Source organism: Ahaetulla prasina, chromosome 3, assembly GCF_028640845.1.
Source record: "Ahaetulla prasina isolate Xishuangbanna chromosome 3, ASM2864084v1, whole genome shotgun sequence".
NCBI lineage: Eukaryota > Metazoa > Chordata > Lepidosauria > Squamata > Colubridae > Ahaetulla > Ahaetulla prasina.
Genome location: NC_080541.1, coordinates 226,351,936 through 226,370,216, shown reverse-complemented (window position 1 = coordinate 226,370,216; position 18,281 = coordinate 226,351,936). Strand labels below are relative to the sequence as shown.

The 18,281-nt window shown below is 45.5% G+C and overlaps 1 protein-coding gene across 1 annotated transcript in view; it reads left to right on the top strand.

The window, feature by feature from the left end:
- Positions 1–17,406, top strand: part of SIRPA (signal regulatory protein alpha) — a 200,177-nt gene extending 182,771 nt beyond the window's left edge. The window contains exon 9 of the mRNA XM_058176805.1: positions 13,046–17,406. Coding sequence (XP_058032788.1) covers positions 13,046–13,303 — 258 coding nt within the window. The 3' untranslated portion in view covers positions 13,304–17,406. The remainder of the gene's footprint in view (positions 1–13,045) is intronic.
- Positions 17,407–18,281: the final 875 nt, after the last annotated feature.

Sequence of the window (18,281 nt, the reverse complement as noted above, 5' to 3'; positions counted from 1 at the left end):
CTGCAAACGGCCTTAAATGCGCACTACAGCTGATCAGCACTGTAGGTGGCTAGTAGACCAGTGCCTCTATTTTTAAAGAAGGTAGACCGGTGCCTCCCAAAAAAAGGCAATTAGTAGACCGGTGCCTCTATTTTTAAAGAAGGTAGACCGGTGCCTCCCCAAAAAGGCAATTAGTAGACCAGTGCCTCTATTTTTAAAGGAGGTAGACCGGTGCCTCCCAAAAAAGGCAATTAGTAGACCGGTGCCTCTATTTTTAAAGAAGGTAGACTAGTGCCTCCCAAAAAAAGGCAATTAGTAGACCGGTGCCTCTATTTTTAAAGAAGGTAGACTGTTGCCTCCCCAAAAAGGCAATTAGTAGACCAGTGCCTCTATTTTTTTTATTAAAAAAGTTTTACAATAAAAAATTTTTTTAACATTTATCTCCCCCCTCCCCCTCTCCCTTCCTCCCTCCCCTTCATCCTTCCCCCCTCCCCACCCCGAGACTTCCCAGACCAAAATACAGGGTATAGCATCTAACAAACATACGCTAAAATACTACAAAAGCCATAACCCATAATCTCATCTCCCCCATTGCTCCCTTAAGTCCCCTTTTCCCTTTTAAACAAATACACAGGTACAATACTTTTCCCACCATCACTCATAAGCTATTTGATACTTTTTAGTCTGATACTTATTTTTAATATAATCAATCCATTTTCTCCATTCTGCTATATATCGTGAATAATCTTTCAGATATGCAGAAATTTTTGCCATTTCTGCCAAATTTGAAACTTTGAGTGTCCATTCTTTAATTGTAGGCAATTCTTCTTTCTTCCAATATTGCGCACCAAAAGTCTTGCTGCTGATATTAAGTTCAATATTAATTTGGACTCTATTACTGTACAATCCGTAATTATACCTAATAAAAACAATTGTGGAGTAAACTTTATCTTCTTTTTCAAGATATTCTGCATAATCCACCATATTTTAATCTAAAACGGTTTGATTTTTTTACAAGTCCACCATATATGATAATAGGTAGCATCATCACTTTCACATCTCCAATATTTAGGTTGCATATTCGGGTACATACATGCCAACTTTTTAGGGTCTAAATGCCATCTATAAAATATTTTATAAAAATTTTCTCTTAGATTTTGTGCTTGAGTAAATTTAACATTCCTAACCCAAATTTTCTTCCACGTTTCTACCATTATAGGTTGTTGAATATTTTGTGCCCATTTTATCATACAATCCTTAACTAATCCCATTTCTGAATTTATTTCTACCAATACATTGTATAACCTTTTAATATGCATTTGACCTTGATCTCTAATTTGTTTTACCAAATTTTCCTCAGTTAACGCAACACCAATTTTCTGATTTCAATACTCCATCTAGATTGCAAATGTCCATACTGAAACCATGTATAATTTTTCCCTTCTTGTTTCAATTTATTCAAAGATTTCAATTGTAATTTACCCTTTTCTACAAGAAGCAGCTCTTTATAAGCAATCCTCTCTTGTTTTTGTTCTATATTTATATTCTCTATCGCATGTCTAGGGATTGTCCATATAGGTATCTTATTGTCTAACTTATATTGATACTTTTTCCAGACCCTTAATAAAGCATTCCTGAGAATATGGCTTTTAAAAATATTATCTATTTTCTTATCATATACTAGATAAGCATGCCATCCATATAACAAATCATGATCTTCTATATTCAAAATTCTTTCTTCTGTTAAATTAAACCAATCACTAATCAATGACAAAACAACTGCTTCATAGTATAATTTCAAATTAGGCATTTTTAAACCCCGTTTCACGTATATCCTGCATTATTTTTAACTTTATTCTCAGTTTTTTACCCATCCAAATAAAGTTGCTAATCCCTCTCTGCCACTCCCGCAAATTTACATCCTTTTTAAGTACTGATATCATTTGCAGTGCCTCTATTTTTAAAGAAGGTAGACTGGGCCTCCCAAAAAAGGCAATTAGTAGACCAGTGCCTCTATTTTTAAAGAAGGTAGACCAGTGCCTCCCAAAAAAGGCAATTAGTAGACCAGTGCCTCTATTTTTAAAGAAGGTAGATGGTGCGCTCCGAAGTTTTGTATACTTTATTATTTTTATTTATTATTATTGGCCATGCCCATTCAATCACCTGACCACCAAACCACGCCCATCAATTAAGCCACACCCACAGAACCAGTAGGGAAAATTTTTAGATTTCACCCCTGCCTTCCAGGTCTATTTTGAATAGTTGGTTGGTTGGTTGGTTGATATGAAAACGGTTTCAGGAACTGGGTATGTCTAGTTTAATGAAAAGAAAGACTAGGGTGACATGATAGCAGTCTTCCAATATCTCAGGGGTTGCCACAAAGAAGAGGGAGTCAAAGAATTCTCCAAAGCACCTGAGGGCAGGACAAGAAGCAATGGGTGGAAACTAACCAAGGAGAGAAGCAACCTAGAACTAAGGAGAAACTTCCTAAGAGTGAGGACAATTAACCAGTGGAACTACTTGCCTCCAGACGTTGTGGGTGCTCCATCAATGGAGGTTTTCAAGAAGAGATTGGACAACCATTTGTTTGAAATGGTGTAGGGTCTCCTGCTTGAGCAGTGGGTTGGACTAGAAGACCTCCAAGGTCCCTTCCAACTGTTCTGATATTCCTGTTCCTGTCTCCTCCTCCTCCTCCCCACCTGCATGATGATGTTACCTCGTTGGGTTAATGAAACGTGTGCAAGAAAACCACAAGCTCAGAGAGTACCTAGGACCCTCCTCCCTAGTTCAACCCTGAGCTATTCTCTTCTTCTTCTTCTTCTTTTTATTTGAATTTATATCCCGCCCTTCTCCGAAGACTCAGGGCAGCTTACTCTATGTTAAGCAATAGTCTTCATCCATTTGTATATTATATACAAAGTCAACTTTCATTGCCCCCAACAATCTGGGTCCTCATTTTACCTACCTTATAAAGGATGGAAGGCTGAGTCAACCTTGGGCCTGGTGGGACTAGAACCTGCAGTAATTGCAAGCAGCTGTGTTAATAGCAGACAGACTTAGTCTGCTGAGCCACCAGAGGCCCATAGAGGGTCTCCTGCTTGAGCAGGGGGTTGGACTAGAAGACCTCCAAGGTCCCTTCCAACTCTTTTGTTATTCTGTTAATTAGGATTTATTAGGACAGCAGGAGAAGCTAGATAAAGGAATGAGGCACGCCCCGAAAAGATTCCTTTTAGCGGGGGAAATAATTCTCAAAATATCCGTCTTCGCCAGCTAGGAATAAATCCTAAATCCTTGATTATTGCTGCTGCTTTTGACGCCCCAAATAGGAATTAAAATCTTCCTCTCTTTTTTTTTTTCTTTTGGCAACTCAGCAGAGTTTTCAGGCGAACGGGAAACAGGCTTAAAAAGTTCCAAATTTGGACAAATTTCTTTTTTTTTCCCCTGCACTCAAGCAGGAAGATAAACGGGGGACAAAGCGAGTCGGTCAATGTGACCCTGAATGGCCTTATCAGCTTTTTTTTTGGGATAAAATTTGTAGCAGGAATTAGAAGAGGACAGAAATTGGGCTGCAGAGAAAACAATCTGGTGGGTGAGTTAGGCTGGTGATGTCTCGTGTTTTTATATATATATATTAAGTTTCATAGTTTGTGGCTGGCCGTAATACAGGTTGTGTTGTGGCTCCAGCCCCCGCCCCTCGGGCCAGGCCCCCTGCCAGAAAGTGACTCAGAGAGTGAGGGGGAAGAGCCATCAGGGCTCCCCTCTGCAGGGCCGACCTCTCTGGCTCAGCTGCAGGAGCCAGAGGCAGGCCAGGTGGAGGAGGTGACGAGGTCTCTGTCTCCTGTATCTTCCCCCGCCCAGGCAATGCTTCCAGACCCAGCTGTGGACAATCAGTCCTGGTTAGATCCCAGGTTTTGTAGACAAGAGAGGCGGGAACAACAGAAGAAGGGGTGGAGCAGGCCTAGAAAGTGCTGAGTCACGGAGCCACACCCCACAGGGTATAAAAGCAGGAGGGGTTGTTCTACTACTTCGTGACGGGCAAAACAAACTGACTGGAGAAAACTTGAGCTGAACTCTTTGACTGAGCATTTGGCTTGGATTGCTGTTTTGTTCCTGACTTCCTGGTTGCTCCGGTAACGAGCTTCTAACATGCCGGCATCAAGGAAGATAAAGAAAACCTTGGCAGACATTCGCTGGTTTGCTGCCAGAGCTGATAGCTGCCGTGGACTAAATTGCCGGCTAATTGAGTCAGTTCACGTGCCTCCCGGACTGAGGTGGGGGGACAGAAGAGGTTGTCCTCAACTTACGACGGGTTGCTCGGATGAAACTTACAAGTGACCCTCTACAGTTTGTTTAAGTGACCATTCAAAGTTACAACGGCACTGAAAAAGGTGACTTACGGCCATTTTTCAGAATTACGACCGTTGCAGCATCCCCAGGGTCACGTGATCAAAATTCAGACGCTTGGCAACTGGCATGTACTTATGATGGTTGCAGTGTGATCCCCTTTTGCGACCTCCCAGCAAGCAAAGTGTCAGGGTTCTGATGGATGCCCTAATTAAACATCAGCCTCGAGCCAAGCTTCAAAAGAAATCCAGTTATTTATTACGAGCTTCATGTTGGCACCAGTAAAGCCAATTCTGACCCCACATAATTTACGCCCAAATCATTTCCCCCCTCCGGCCCAGGGTGTGTCATCAATCACATTCACCCAGGTTGTAGAGATCACTCCCCTCCCGCTGCTGTAGGTAACCCTGGGAGACAGCCTTGAGAGAGATATGTCTGGAATGTGCTTTTCTTTTTGGCTGCTGTGCTGCTTCGTCGGCTTCCCATCCCCCTTGCCTATGGCAGACCAGGAACGCTTTGCAAGTTGACACAAAGTGCATGGGGAAGCCAGATTCGCTTAACAACCGTGTCACTAATTTAACAACTGCAGTGATTCACAAGAAAGCTGTTGTAAAATGGGGCAAAACTCATGTGAGTTTTGCCCCATTTTACAACCATTCTGCCCACGGCTGTTAGGTGAATCACCACAGTTGTTAAGTTTGTGACACTTTGAATTTCCAAAACGACCCAGATTTGAAGCTCCAACATCCATTTCCTCCCCCCCTCATTTTGTATACAGATAATCCTCGACTTATGACCATATTGGAGCTCAACATTTCTGGCTTCCCCATTGACTTTGCTTGTCAGAGTCGCAGAGGGCGTTCCCATAACCTGAGAACCCTGCAACCAGGTTCATAAGGGTGAACCCGTTGCCAAGCATCCAACTTTCGGTCATAGGACCGTGAGGATACTGCAATGGTCATAAGTGCGAAAAATGGTCATAAGTCATTTTTTTTCAGTGATATTGTAACGTTGAACGGTCACTAAATGAACTGTTGTACATCGAGGACTATCTGTCCTCAGTAACCAGTATTTATGTTATTTTTGCCACAAGTAGAGTTACTACCGGATTTTAGCACAACTGCCCCACAGCAAACCATGGGTTCAATTACTGACAGTGTCACTCACATAACGACCATGGTTTTAGCTTTCTTGTGTTTGTTTAACGACCAGCACAATAAACATTGTAAAATCAGGCATGGTCCCGTGGTCATCCCCTTTATGGCCATCATGACTTAGGATCAAAATTGTAGGCTCAATTGCGGTCGTAAGTCGAGGACTGCCTATAAGCATGACTATCGCGGCAAAGAAGGATTGGGGCTCCGAGGAAGCCTCCGAAAATTGTGCCGCATTTAGAATTTCGAAATAACTACCCATCATTACTCCAGGCTTCTAAGTTATACTCCTGGAGCTGTTTTCATAATGAGGACTAGGAACTTGCTTTTTTAACAGCAGCATTTATTTTTATGTCTCTTTTTTTTTAAAATCCATCTCCCTCACAGAAGAACTCTGGGCCGCGTACAAATAAAATATTAAAAATATATAAAAGCCATATTTAAAATTTAAAAACAAGGCAAAAGATGTTAAAAACGAATTCAAAGGCGGGGCAGAGGGCTATCAGGGCCCTAACCAGCCTCGCAGCTTTGTATTTTCATCACGAGGACTAGAAACTTGGTGGGGGGTTTTTTTAAACGATGAGGGGTGTTTTTTCCCCCCCTAAGCGAGCCTTCCGTCCTCCACCAAACTCGATATTGCAACGTATAAAATGGAAAATCGTCGGGAGGAGAAAAAAAAATTGTCCCTTTTCACAAGATTGCTGGCTGTACAGATTTTATTTTATTTTATTCCTTTCGTTCCCGTCTTCCCAAAAGGTTTTATGAAAAGGCCCAGCTGCGCAAAAAGCCGAGCGTGAGTTGTATTTTTAGAGAGAGGCTTTTGAATGGCACCATTGTGTGATTTTGCTGAGCCAACCAAGTTCCCCGCCCGGAGGGGCCACCGTCGCTGCTTTCTTTTCTCGCCGTCCCCACTAGACGGTTGCGAGCGTCTGCAGCTGTCTGCGGAAACAGGGCAGTGACAACTTAGGTTGACACAATAGAAACCTGGCTGGTTTTGTCTGCAATGAACTCAAACTGCTGGAATCGTTTGGAGAACAGCTGCCCGGCCCACCTACCCCGATATCCATTCCTGGGGCTGCAGAGAAGAGCAACAAAAGATGATAAAAGGGACCTGGAGCAGGGGTGAAATGCTCCCGGATCGGACCGGATCATGCGATCCGGTAGCGATGGCGGCTACTGGTTCGGAGGACCAGTAGCAAAAATCCCTGGCCCCGCTCCTCCTGCCTCTGCTTAGCCCCACCATCAGCAGAGGTTTTTTTTTTTAACTTTTAAAAGAAGGTTACTTTTTTAAAAGTAAAAAAAAGCCTTTGAGGATCCCACCCCTCAGCTGAGATCGGCAGCCTTTAAACTTAAAAATAAATAAATTTAAAGGCTACTCTGATGAGGATCTCACCTGAGTTCCTCATCAGCAGAACCTTAAAAAACATGTTTTCTGTAGAAAACATGTAGAAAAACTCCTTTTAAAAGAGTCTAAGTCACTTACCTGATTACTGATCGACCTCATGGCTTTTCTCGCAGCCGGAAAGCCCCAGTTTCGCTTTTAGCACTAGACTGAACTAATCTAAACTTAGCTAATCTATTTCACCACTGAGTGATTAATGCTGTCTGGCTGAGGAACTCTGGGAATTGAAGTCCACAATAAAATAAAATAAAATAAAATAATAAAATAAAATATTTGTGCAGCTTTCTGAGATGTGGTGTGTTTCTGTAGTGTTTCACTCTAACTACACAAACACACAAAATCTTAGAAAGCTGTATGTGGTATTTTGCATGTGTGTGTGTGTGTGTCAGGTGTGTGTGTGTAAAGTGTGAAAGTTGGTTTTTGAGCTTTTTGTGGCTGTGTGAAGTGTGAAGTGCAGCTGCTTTTACATTGTGTGTGAGTCAGTTGTGTTGTGTGTGTGTAAAGTGTGAAAGTTGGTTTTTGAGCTTTTTGTGGCTGTGTGAAGTGTGAAGTGCAGCTGCTTTTACATTGTGTGTGAGTCAGTTGTGTTGTGTTGTGTGTGTGTAAAGTGTGAAAGTTGGTTTTTGGTACCTCTTATTGTTTTTTTATACTTTGTTTATTATTTTTATTATTTATTGTTATTGGCCACGCCCACCCAGTCATCTGACGCCAAGCCACGCCCACCAATTAAGCCACGCCCACAGAACTGGTAGGGAAAATTTTTAGATTTCACCCCTGACCTGGAGGCTAAATCTTAGGATGAACCAGAATAGACGAGTTAGAAGGGACCTTGGAGGTCTTCTAGTCCATCCCGCTGCTCGAGCGTGAGGCCCTATATCAGAAGAGAATCGTTCAGGGTTGAACTGGGGAGGGGAGGAGTCCTGTGTGCTCTTTGAGCTTGGTGGTTTTCTTGCAGAAGTTTCGTTACCCAACTAGGTAACATCATCAAGGCAGAAGGGGAGGAGGAGGAGGAGATTCAGGAACAGGAATAACAGAATAACAAGACTTGGAAGGGACCTTGGAGGTCTTCTAGCCCAACCCCCTGCTCAAGCAGGAGACCCTATACCATTTCAGTTGTCCAATCTCTTCTTGAAAACCTCCATTGATGGAACACCCACAGCTTCTGGAGGCAAGTTGTTCCACTAGTTGATTGTCCTCACTGTTAAGAAATTTCTCCTTAATTTCAGGTTGCTTCTCTCCACGGTTAGTTTCCATCCGTTGCTTCTTGTCCTGCCTTCAGGTGCTTTGGAGCACCGAACCATAAAATGACAAAGTTGGGAGGGACCCTGGAGATCTTCTAGTCCAACCCCCTGCTCAAGCAGGAGACCCTGTACCACGTCAGACAACTGCTTGTCCTATCTCATCTTCTGAATTCAGTTGAACGGTTGAGGAAGCTAGGTAGGTCTAGAGCAGGGGTCTTAAAACTTGGCTCTTTTAAGACTTGTGGACTTCAACTTCAGAGCTGGCTAAGGAACTCTGAGAGTTGAAGTCCACAAGTCTTAAAAGAGCCAAGTTTGCCGACCCCTGGTCTAGACCAACAAAGAGAAGGATTAGAGGAGGACATGCTAATCATCTTCCAGTACTTGAGGGGCTGCCACAAAGAAGAGGGGGTGTGTGTCAACCTCTTCTCCAAAGCACCAGAAGCCAGGACAAGAAGCAACCGATAGAAGCTTGTTAAAGAGAGATCTAATCTTAAAAGACATATAAATGACCCAACAAAACTGGTTCCAGGCTTTCAACTACCACACCCACAATGGACAAACCTGAATACAGTTTGTTTGTTTGTTTGTTTGTTTATTTATTTATTTATTTATTTATTTTGTCATAACAATATATGTAGGTATCATACAAAAAGATTATATAATATATAAACACATATATGGGTAAATATAAGGAGGTATAAGCATATATGTATATAGGAAGAAGAAAAGGAAAACAATAGGACAGGAACGGTAGGCACGTTTGTGCGCTTATGCACGCCCCTTATGGTCCCCTTAGGAATGGGGTGAGGTCAATAGTAGACAGTTTTTGGTTGAAGATTTTAGGATTATGGGAAGAGACCACAGAGTCAGGTGAAGTATTCCAAGCACTGATGATTCTGTTACAGAAGTCATATTTTCTGCTATCTAGATTAAAGCGGTTGACATTAAGTTTAAATCTATTGGTTGCTCTAGTATTATTGCAATTGAAGCTGAAGTAGTCTTTAACAGGAAGGACATTACAATAGATGATTCTGTGAGTTAAACTTAGGTCTTGTCGAAGGCGACGGAGTTCCAAGTTTTCTAAGCCTAGGATTTCAAGTCTGGTGGGATAAGGTATTTTGTTGTTTTCAGAGGAATGGAGAACTCTTCTTGTAAAATATTTCTGGACACGTTCAATTGTATTGATGTCAGAGATGTGGTGAGGGTTCCAAACTGGTGAGCTGTATTCTAGAATTGGTCTAGCAAATGTTTTATATGCTCTGGTTAGTAGTGTGGTGTTTTTGGAAAAGAAGCTACGCAAGATTAGGTTTACAACTCTTAGAGCCTTTTTTGCTATGTAGTTGCAGTGGGCTTTGGTACTTAGATCATTTGACATGAAAACTCCAAGGTCTTTAACGGGATGGGGGTCATCTGTAAGGTAATGTCCATCAAGTATGTACTTAGTGTTTGGGTTCTTTTTTCTTATATGTAAGACTGAGCATTTGCTGGTTGAGATTTGGAGTTGCCAAGTTTTAGACCAAGCGGTTAGATGATCAAGGTCTTTTTCATGACCCAACAAAACTGGTTCCAGGCTTTCAACTACCACACCCACAATGGACAAACCTGAATACAGTTTACGCCTCGCATGGCATCTGCTGGGACTGTGTGTATAAATGGAGCATAGCATCCCCCCCCGCCCTTAATGTGACTGAGGGGGGGTCCCACATCAAACCGTAGATCACATCATGACTGGCTGTAAGTTAAGGGTTATATCGGTCCAGTATCTGATTTTTTTTCCCCCGGATAAACGATGCTAGCTTCAATGGTTAAATGGCCTCGATCAGGGGTAAAATGCTTCCGGATCGAACCGGGTCGTGTGATCCGGTAGCGATTGTGGCCAGTAGTTCGGTGATACGGTAGCGATGGCGGGGCAAAGCTCCACCCACCCGCCCAGGTGTCATTACTTCCTGGTTTTAACCAGGAAGTAATGTGTTTTTTTTACCTTCTGCGCATGCATTACCTTCTGCCGCTGGGGGGTCGCCAGTCGACATTGTTTCACCGATGGCACCCCAAGGAGGCCCTCCCTATGGGAGCGCACAGGTCGGTGGGAGGCTATCAGTGGCAGCAGGCGGTCCCGTAAATAGCCCGGTCCTAAGCCATGGAGTGCTTTAAAGGTGGTAACCAACACCTTGAATTGCACCTGAAAGACCACAGGCAGCCAGTGCAGCCTGCGCAGGAGTGGTGTTACATGGGAGCCATGAGGTGCTCCCTCTATCACCCGCGCGGCCGCATTCTGGACCAGTTGGAGCTTCCGGGTGCTCTTCAAGGGGAAGTGAAAAATGTGACTTATGGCCAATTTTCACACTTATGTGAAAATCCCCCATGGTCCTGCGTTCGAAACTCAGATGCCTGGGCCTCTGTGGCTCAGACTGCTAATGCAGTCTGTTATTAACAGCAGCTGCTTGCAATTACTGCAGGTTCTAATCCCACCAGGCCCAAGGTTGACTCAGCCTTCCATCCTTTATAAGGTAGGTAAAATGAGGACCCAGATTGTTGGGGGCAATTATGTTGACTTTGTATATAAATATACAAATAGGATGAAGACTATTGCTAACATAGTGTAAGCCGCCCTGAGTCTTCGGAGAAGGGCGGGATATAAATGCAAATTTTAAAAAAAGAGCTGTGGGCTGGACTAGAAGACCTCTGAGGTCCCTTCCAGCCTTAGGATTCTGTCCTTCTATGTTCTTGCAAACCATAAGCCCCTTGTCATGTTGCTGGGAGCTGTGCCTAGTGGAGCAAACACACACACACACACACACACACACAAACACACACATACACACCAACACACAGGGTCCCCATTCGAAAGCCAGCTCACTTAGCGGGAAAGTGGCAGAATTAGAATCGCAGTCCCTGCAGATTTAGGCCTCTTTCGTAGCCATATGTTGTTTATCCATTTGCTCACTAAGAAAATCTGGATTCTACCACGGGTAGACAGATTGAAGCTGGCTGGTGTTAAGATCTTAGATCTTAATTTAAAAGCAGCGGGTGGCGGGGGGAGAACCTGCATTATATTGGAGGATTGTAAACCAGAATTTCTCAACCTTAGCCATTTTTAAGATGTCAGGACTACAACTCCCAGGGTTCCACAACACTGTGCTTGTGCTCTCTGGGATTGGTTACTTAGGCTGTTTCCTTGCAGATGTTTCATGACCCAGCTAGGTAACATCATCAGTGTTAGAAGGGAGGGAGGTTTGCAGAGGAGGAGAAAGGGAGAGGAAGAGGAGGAGGAGGAGGAGATAAACACAGAGAACAAATCCCCCACTCCCTTCTAACACTGATAATGTTACCTAGTTTGGTAATGAAACATCTGCAAGAAATAAATCAAGTTTAGAGAGCTTCAAGGACCCCGGAGTTGCCTCCTCTTCATCTTCCTCCTCTCCGCAAATCCCACTTCCTCGTAGCGCTGATGTTGTTACCTAGTTGGATCATGAAACGTCTACAAGAAAACAACCAAGCTCAGAGAGCACCCAGGACCCCACAGTACTTCTCCAAGTGTGGTAAGACCACATCTGGAATATTGCATCCAATTTTGGTCGCCACAGTACAAAAAAAATGTTGAGACTCTAGAAAGAGTGCAGAAAAAAACGAACAAAGACGATTAGGGGACCGGAGGCTAAAACATATGAAGAACGGTTGCAGGAACTGGGTATGTCTAGTTTAATGAAGAGAAGGACTAGGGGAGACATGATAGCAGTCTTCCAATATCTCAGGGGCTGCCCCAAAGAAGAGGGAGTCAAGCTATTCTCCAAGAGGGTAGAACAAGAAGCAATGGGTGGAAACTAATCAAGGACAGAAGCAACCTAGAACTAAGGAGAAACTTCCTAACAGTGAGGACAATTAACCAGTGGAACAACTTGCCACCAGAAGTTGTGGATGTTCCATCATTGGAGGTTTTTAAGAAGAGATTGGACAGCCATTTATCTAGGATGGTATAGGGTCTCCTGCTTGGATTGGAAGACCTCCAAGGTCCCTTCCAGCTCTGTTATTTCTGTTATTCCTCTTCCTGTTCCTCCTCCCCTTCTCTCCACCACCTTCTAGCACTGATGATGTTATCTAGCTGGGTCATGAAATGCCTGCAAGCTCCGAGAGCACCAAAGACCCCCCCCCACCAGTTCAGGGGTGTCAAACTTGATTTCATTGAGGGCCACATCAGGGTTGTGTTTGACTTCGGGGGGGGGGGGCGTGGCCAGGGTGGGTGTGGCCAGCTTGACATTACTTGTATCGGGGGGGCTCCTGTGGCGGCCCGAGTGCTCTGCCAGTGAAAACGGGCTCCCGAGCTCCGTTTCCAGCTGCGACGGCTTCCCGAAACCCTCTGCCAGTGAAAACTCAGTTTGCTGGCAGAGGCACTGTGAGCTAGTCCTTCGTTATTTCCAGAGCTGCCCCTGCGGGCCACATCTAAGCACCCCGCGGGCCAGATCTGACCCCTGGGCCTTGAGTTTGACACCCCTGCCCCACTTCAACCCTGAGCTATTCTCTTCTATCTGAAGCAGTGGTGGGATTCAATTATTTTTTTTTTGCTATTTAATCAAATTTAATCAAATTTTTTGCTACCGGTTCTGTGGGCATGGCATGGTTTGGTGGGTGTGGCAGGGGAAGGATACTGCAAAATCCCCATTCCCTCCCCACTCCTGGAGGAAGGATACTGCAAAATCCCCATTCCTACCCCACCCTGGGGCCAGCCAGAGGTGGTATTTGCCGGTTCTCCGAACTACTCAAAATTTTCACTACCGGTTCTCCCGAACCGGTTAGAACCTTCTGAATTTCACCCCTGATCTGAACCCATCCCATTATTTAACGGGGGGGAAAATTAAAATGTCTCTTTTCTTTTCTCCTTCCATCCTCCCCCTCTTTTTTTTTTCCCCTTCCCTCCCTTTCTCACTCAGGACACGGATCCCAACAACGTGGCCTATGCAGATCTAAACTTCGACAAGGAGGCCCAAAAGAGACCCTGCCCAGGGGTGGAAAGCCCCCTGCAGTCGGAATACGCCACCCTCCAGGCGGTGAAACCCTTGCCCAATGACGACAACGTAACCTACGCAGACTTGGATATGGTCCAGCTGAACAAAGCACCCAAGCGGCCGGCCCCGAAGGCCGAGGAAGTGAGTTCAGAGTACGCCAGCGTCCAGGTGCAGAATAAGTGATCTCCGGGAGAGGCGGCGGCCGCTTAGGGGCTCGAAGGACCTCTGACCAGTGGGTTGGGGAATCTTCCACTAGGGCTCGGACTCTCGATGTTGTGCTCCTCCCAGTCTCGGCGGAGGTTCCTTGGAAACTGTTTGGTGCTACTCACAGCTGCATCCTGGGTTTTTTTGAGCTTCTTCCTTCCCTGCTCGCCGAGCGGATGGAAGACGTCACGACAGATCTAACACGGCTTTTCTCACCGAGCACCTCCACTCTCTTCCTCATACCTTCGTCAACCTGCCACTAAGGACAAGCAGACCGCGGGAGGCCTGTGGGTGCAGGCCGGTCGCCGTATCTGGCTCTTTCCTGACGGAAGCTCTTCTCGTTGGCCTTGGGAATCGTCAAGCTGCTGAGATGCCACCTTGAGGTTCCTCCTTCCTGGAGCCAGGCTCCATCGGTGACCCCAAGTCACCCCCTAAAACTGAAACCAACCTTTGGATCGGGCACTCCTGTCCCCTTCCGAGGTCATGGACTAGACTTCAGGAGAAGGGGAGACAAGAGGAGGACTACTTCCCAAGTGCTTCTGGGCAGAGGAAGTCTCCATTTTTGGCCAAGATGGTCTCTCTTTCACTTTGCTTTACTCTAATCCCGCAGATACTTCCTGGGTTTAGCTTAGTTAGCTTCAGTCCGGCTTTTGCTGGCAAGGCCACAATCTGTAGAAAACCTTCTCGAGGATCCATCTCTATCTCCTCCTCCATCTCCACCTCCTCCTCCTCCTCCTCCTCTTCTTCTTCTTCTTCTTCTTCTTCTTCTTCTTCTTCTTCTTCTTCTTCTTCTTCTTCTTCTTCTTCTTCTTCTTCTTCTTCTTCTTCTTCTTCTTCTTCTTCTTCTTCTTCTTCTTCTTCTTCTTTAAAATCAACATTTCTTCCCTTAAGGACTTCTCGTTTAGAGGGGGAGGTGACGGACCACGTGAAGCAACCCCGAAGGGTCTACTTTGAGCCTTAGGAAATTAGGAACCTCGCTGAGTAATCGCTTCGGTTCCTGTCCTGACACGATCTTCGTTACTGGCCTTCTTCTTCTCCCATAGTAAACTAAGAGTAACTCTTTTAACGGTGAAGATCTCTGTGTGTGCGCGCGTGTGTGTTTGTGTGTGTGTGTTTCTGAAAGGTGGCACTCCCTTCTCTTTCTACCATCCTCGTGGGAAAGATAGCGCGTCTCCATGAAGATAGGTCTACAGCAGGGGATCTCCAAATGTGGCCACTTCGAAGACTCTTGTGGACCTCAACTCCCAGAATTCCCCCGCCATCTCGTGGTGTTAAGATCTTCATTTAAAAGGAGGAGGGAGAGAAATTACTTTATGGTGGAGGGTTTAGCCTTGACCAGAGATTTAAACACTGCGTCAGGCCTGGAAGCCATTATTATTATTATTATTATTATTATTATTATTATTATTATTATTTGTATTAGGCCTTCAGACTTGCAACCAGAGCATGGCTGGCTGGGGGAATTCTGGGAGTTGAAGTCCACAGGTCTTAAAAGTGGCCACGTTTGGAGAACCCCCCATCCTACGGCATCTCACACCACGACTTCTCTTGTAGCTCCACCGTAGACGTTCGCTCATGAATTCGTCGGGCGGGTGTCGAGAAGGACAACGGTTGACTTTGACAACGAGGCTGGGGGCTTTGGGAGGATGAGGGGGCTGTTGGTTGGATGTCTTCTTCATCTCCTCCCAGGTGGGTGGAGCTCCGGGCAACATCTCCAGATGAACTGAGAGGAACAGGGGCTCCGTGTGGCTTGACCGCCAACGTCTTTGGTGAGATCATCCCCATCCCCTTCTTTTGTAGTTTCTTCTCAGATCCCCCATCTTCTTTAAGTCGCTCGTTTTTATTTTTTATTTCCCCATTCTGGAAGTGCAGTTAAATAAGAGTGAGGCAAGGAGCAGACAGTCCCTTAAAAAAAATGGAGGTCCATTTGGGTCAGGGGCACCTCACGAAATCGCTGCTGTACTGCCTACGGTGACTGTTCCACATTATAACCGTGTACTCCTTTTACAACTAAAAAAAAAAAAATTACCAATATTTGTGTACGTTCTTTGTAAGTGAGTGTAGTACTGTGTACTTAGCACTAGTGTGAAAAGAGAATCCGGGAAAACAAGGGAAAGGGCCTGAGCGCTGGGGAAGAAGTAGTCCATTCAAAGGTTGGGCTTCCCAGGCCTGTTGCCCCACCAGATGGCGATGGGAGCTGTAGTCCCAAGTTCTTGAGAAGTTACCCAGCTGGGGCAAAGCTGCTCTGAAACCTTCACAACCAACTTTCTGTGGCTCCTGCTACCAGTAACCAAAATTCTTCTTGATAGTTTTTCAAAGATCCTCCTTCTTGTTGTGTCCGTCCTTACTATAATGTTTAGGGTTAACTAACTAGCAATTTTGGTGGATGTGGACAAGGATGGAGGGAAGCAGAAGGGATGTCTTCCGACACGCTTGTGTCCATCTTGCAACCGATGTCCATCTTGAGGATCCAAGAAGATCTCAAAAGATCCCAGGAAGGGAAATGGGTCACCTGGAGGGATCACTGCCATTATTTCTTCCAAAGGCAGAAGATCCCTCTCCCTCACCTTCTCCCTTGTCCTTTCTCCTGGCTCTCCATCAAATCTTTGAAGGCCATCTTCATCTTGGACAGCCTCTTTTCACCATAGCTCATTCAAGGTCATATCTCAGAACCCTGGAGTTGACCCTCCCTTGGAGGTTCACCTGGTAGAGCTAGGGGGAGTGGGAATTTGGGGTCCAAATACTGCTGAAGTCCCTGCTGTTTCTTAAACACCACGGGGGAGAAGTCCTATCTGTATGAAGGATCTAAAAGGGAAGACGTGAGAATGGAATTCAGGAATCTGGGCAAGCTATCGAATCCTCACAGAACTTCCTAGGTTGCAGAGACCAAGTTAGGTGAGAAGTTATGGCCCTCCAGACCTTGCAGAACTACGTCTCCCAGGAGGTCCCACTCTCGCGTTGTGGTTCTACAACATCTGAAGGCCTCAACTTCTCCATCCGTGTTTGGGAAAAACAAGGGTTGGCGTGTCCCTCAAAGCCAATGTAGAAGTTCCTTCCGGCACGCGACCACTCTTGAAGCTTGGTTCTTCCTTCCACCTCCCCTTCAGATCTGTCTCATCCAGCTCAGCTCTGAATCCTCACTCCCCCGCCCCGTGCTGTGCCACAATTGGAGTGGGGGACGAAGCCAATTGTGATGCTGGTAGGCTCATGAAAACAACGAAGGAGGAGGTGGCCCTTTGAGTTGACTCACGGCTTCCATTGGGGCTGACACGCCAGCATGGCGAGGATTTCACAGCCGCTGTTTGCCTTGCTTTAGTTACAAACGCTCCCGTAGTGACAAGGAATGTCCAATCTTCTGCAAAGCAGGAAATGAGGAAGTGGTTAGTGATTGTGTAGAGCAGGGATATCCTACCTTGGGGTCTTTAAGATTTGTGGACTTCAGCTCCAGAATCCCCCAGCCAGCCATACTTTTAAGACTTGTGGACTTCACCTCCCAGAATCCCCCAGCCAGCCATGCTGGGAGCTGAAGTCCACAAGTCTTAAAAGTATGGCTGGCTGGGGGACTCTGGGAGCTGAAGTCCACAAGTCTTAAAAGTATGGCTGGCTGGGGGACTCTGGGAGCTGAAGTCCACAAGTCTTAAAAGTATGGCTGGCTGGGGTACTCTGGGAGCTGAAGTCCACAAGTCTTAAAAGTATGGCTGGCTGGGAGACTCTGGGAGCTGAAGTCCACAAGTCTTAAAAGTATGGCTGGTTGGGGGATTCTGGGAGCTGAAGTCCACAAGTCTTAAAAGTATGGCTGGCTGGGGGACTCTGGGAGCTGAAGTCCACAAGTCTTAAAAGTATGGCTGGCTGGGGGACTCTGGGAGCTGAAGTTCACAAGTCTTAAAAGTTGTCAAGGCTGGATATCCCCAATTCATCCACCTGCCTCGGACTTCAATTCCCAGAATTCCAGCCTCCGCCGCTAAAGGAATGATGGGGAACGAAGTCAAAACAACCCCAAGCCATCCCACTCAAGATTGTGAAATAGGCTCAGTGCTTGGCCGCAGTTTTGCAGGAAGGATAAGAGGACTAAGGCCAGGGGAGGCAAGGGAGGGGGGGAGGGAGGGAGGCGTTATTGGAGTCGTCGGGATATATTTGTCGTGGATCCGAAAAGTACGTGTTTGTATGAATTTGCACCTTAATATTTTTTTTTCCTGGTTTGTTTTGTTTTGTTTTGTTTTTCTCGCTTGCAAGATATTTTTGTAATAAAAAGTTCTGCATCATCCTTCAGATTCGTGCGAGTGATCCATGACCGAGCGGGATTGAAAGGCATCTGGCTAATCCTCGAGTTACGACCACAAGAGTGCCCCACCCCTCCCACCCCCATGTCTGTTGTGAAGTGAGACAGTTGCGAAGCGAATTTGGCTCCGTTTTGCGATCTTCCTTGCCGCAGTCGTTAAGTGAATCGCTGTGGGTTGTTAAGTCAGTCACATGGTTGGTTCTGTGAATCTGGCTTCCTCGTTGCTTGTCCGAAGGTTGCAAAAGGAGGATCCCTTATTTATTTATCTTTATTTATTTATTTTTATTTGAATTTATATCCCGCCCTTCTCCGAAGACTCAGGGCGGCTTACAATATGTTAGCAATAGTCTTCATCCTATTTGTATATTTAGTGAGCAAATGGATAAACAACATATGGCTACGAAAGAGGCGTAAATCTGCAGGGACTGCGATTCTAATTCTGCCACTTTCCCGCTAAGTGAGCTGGCTTTCGAATGGGGACCCTGTGTGTTTGTGTGTATGTGTGTGTTTGTGCGTGTGTGTGTGTGTGTGTGTTTGCTCCACTAGGCACAGCTCCCAGCAACATGACAAGGGGCTTACGGTTTGCAAGAACATAGAAGCACAGAATCCTAAGGCTGGAAGGGACCTCAGAGGTCTTCTAGTCCAGCCCACAGCTCTTTTTTTAAAATTTGCATTTAT